At 40.5% G+C, this 3,221-nt stretch overlaps 1 protein-coding gene across 1 annotated transcript; it reads right to left on the bottom strand.

Annotated features, from left to right (window-relative positions):
* Window positions 1-876: 876 nt before the first annotated feature.
* LOC311601960 (olfactory receptor 1468-like) lies at window positions 877-1,875 on the bottom strand (the record flags this gene model as incomplete). Its single annotated transcript, XM_084789712.1, has 1 exon — window positions 877-1,875. One exon carries the CDS (start codon window positions 1,873-1,875, stop codon window positions 877-879), a length of 999 nt encoding a protein of 332 aa, XP_084645838.1.
* Between the last annotated feature and the right edge of the window lie 1,346 nt (window positions 1,876-3,221).

Raw genomic sequence — 3,221 nt, 5'->3', positions numbered from 1 at the left:
GGACTGGAAATATAGCTCAGTGGTAGCAAATATTTGGGACATACACACACTCAAATAATAAAATGCTATATGAAATACAAAGAAAAAAGTGAGTTGTCATATCTAGAAACATGTAAAAAATATGAGAATTCAAGGAATGTAATATCTAAGATGGAACATAGAGAAAGTTTTGGATGGTTTTAGGAAGAGAAGGGGAAACACATTTTAAGGAGAGCACATATGTTACAAAGAGTGTTTGAAATCTATATATTGCTCAAGGAATGAAAAAAATGCTCAATGTGGGAACAATAGAGTGTTCCAAGGCTGGTGGGAACATAGTGATGCTTCATAGTCCGTGGGGTGGGGAGTAATAATTGCAGAACTTCAGCAGAATGTAATTGGTACAGAGCCTCTGTGGGCTCATAGGAGGACAAGAATCTTACTATGTTTTGGCTCAGCATGCTCTTCTCAAAGTACATACTTCTTTTTTCTTATTCAGCACGTGAGAACACAATAATATTTACCTCAAAGGATTATGGAAAAATGTTATTCTTTGAACGTTCTGAACTTCAACATTGTTTTACCTATAAGGTATTTAAAGTACTAAGCACTCCTCCACCCCCGCCCCTTTGATGTGACTTGAACTACTGGGATTGGGGGGGGGGCTCCTCTTTTCTGAGGGGTAGGAAAGAGGGGATACAAGGAAGAAGGAGGAAGAGTAAGATCTGGTTAAGAGAAGGAAGGGGGTTACAATTGGGATGTAAAGTGAAATAATTATTTTTTAAGGAAGTTGATGGGGAGCAAACTGCTAAGGATACATTGTAGTCTAAAGCCCTGTATCCTTTTTGCACTTATCTATGTTTTTAAGTGGTAATAAAGATGCCTGTATGGCAGAGTTCACCAACTCCAAAAAAAAGCTTTTTTGCTAAGGAGCCTCCTCAGTGCCCTTTTCATGTCTTTGTTCCTTAGACTGTAGATGAAGGGATTCATCATGGGTGTAATTACTGTATACATGATGGCAGCCACCTTATCCTTTTCTGCTGAGTAACTGGAAGCCGGGAGAAAGTAGACACCAACAAGAGACCCGTAGAAGAGGGTAACTGCTGAGAGGTGGGACCCACAAGTAGAAAATGTCTTCCATTTTCCCTTTATGGATGGAACACCAAGCACAGCAGTACCAATCAGGACATAGGAGACAAGAATGAAAGTAAAGAGGATGAAGACAACTGTCCCCCCAACAACGAGGATGAGTAAGTTATTGATTCGAGTATCTGAGCAAGCCAGCCTTAAAATGGGTTCCAGATCACAGAAGAAGTGTGGGACTACTCTCTGATCACAGAAAGACAAGTGGCTCAGCAGGCTGAGATGCAGTGCTGAGATGAGACTTGAGATAACCCAGGGAATGACAACCAACAAGGCACAGCGCTTCGGATTCAACAAGGCAGCATAGCGTAATGGATGACAGATGGCAATATATCGGTCATACGCCATGGTTGCCAAAAGGAAATTGTCTAGGTCCACCAGGAGCATGAAAAAATACATTTGTGTAAGGCATCCTACAAAGGAGATGCTTGGATTCTGGCTTTGAATGTCAGCCAACATTTTCGGGACGGTGGTGGTTGTAAAGCAGATGTCAGTGAACGAAAGATTGGCAAGAAAGAAGTACATGGGGCTGTGGAGGTGAGTATCACTGATGATAGCCAGGATGATAAGCGAGTTTCCTACCATAGTGACCAGATACATGCAGAGAAACAGTGTGAAGATGAGCATCTGCTGCTCAGAGCCCACCGTGAGTCCCAGGAGGATGAAGCCAGAGAAAGTAGTTCCGTTTCCTTGGTGCATGGCTCTGCTGTATCTAAAAAGGGGAAATTTGTCTTCACTCTTAAATGGCAACATGACAGAAAAGTCCATCCGTGCATTACACTAGACTGTAGGACAGAGTCAGGCCTTGGAGCCAGGAAACCCAGGGTTGCATCCTTTCCCTATTAAATAAAATGGCAGTTAAACTAGAGCACAGAACATAGTAACAGACTAAGAAATATTACTAAATGGAAACATGGGGGAAATGGAGCAATCTGTATTTCCAGCTCACAATCTTTATGGTTTTGCTCTCTGAGCTTTCTGGAGCTATTTCATCAGTTTCTACTCCTCATGAGTTCTATGAGAATGGTACTGACACATGCAAAGTAGTCACACATATCTTTGCACTACAACTATACAATGACATAAAAACTTCATGGAATCTAAAGGCAAAAAGAGAGCTCCAAAAGAGTACTGATCCAAACTCCACCTTTCAGGTTTCAACAGGGTGAAATGACCATCTGCATGAAGTATCACAGGAAAGCCGTGCATGAAGGTCCCCTCAAGCAAGCAGCAAAGAGGTAGAATTTAGCATCCTGAGCCAATTTACAGTGAAACCATTTGAACAGAAAGAAGCCACAATGCAGAAAGGTTTGGGTAACACTTTAAGTGCTAGTAATTATTTATGGCTTCTAGTTTGTCACCATTCTAAGCGCTTTACATGAGGCATCTTTTCAAAGATTCACCATTAACTCATAAAATACATAGCCCTACTGAAATGCAAACTGATAGATTAACGATTGACAAATCCAGAGTTAGGTTGATCAAACTGCTAGAAAAATCAGTGCAGTGGAATCAGTTCTGAGCTTAGCCAGCAGGGTTTTAGAGATCCTTCTTGACTCCTGGCCAGGAAAGTTTCTGTATTGCTTTACACCTATGTGAGTGTAAATCATAGGTGCCAATAATTAATATTTAGTCAACCTCACCGATATTCAGTGAACTGGAAAATGTGCTCATTCAGTCACACACTGTCCTTAGTAGTGGATTTTGACTTTGAGATTTGTGTTAGAACTTAATTGCCCCATACCTGAGGGCAAATGGACAATGGACATGCAAATTGCAAAATTTCTTTGTGCTTTCATGCATTTTTTATCCATTTATGCATTTGTTACTTGAAAGCCTGCTATGTCTTCGTATCTTCTTAACATAACTAGAACTGCCATTGTGTAAATGTCTATAATTTTACTGGTTTTCTGTTAAGCTTGTGCCTTCAATGATTTAAGGGGAGAAAAAAGAGGTTTGTAGGTTTGTAACACTAATGAAGAGTTGGAGCAAGACTGCAGACAGGATGCTGCACTTCCTTAACAACACAATTTTTTCTAAGTACCACAGCAGTCTTCATTTGCATACTAACAAATAAATGTGCTAATTGTAAATCAAGC

This window comes from Acomys minous (genome assembly GCF_964271855.1).
Source record: "Acomys minous genome assembly, chromosome: 7".
Lineage (NCBI taxonomy): Eukaryota > Metazoa > Chordata > Mammalia > Rodentia > Muridae > Acomys > Acomys minous.
The sequence above is the reverse complement of the archived record's forward strand: the minus strand, read 5'-3'. Positions and strand labels throughout refer to the sequence as shown.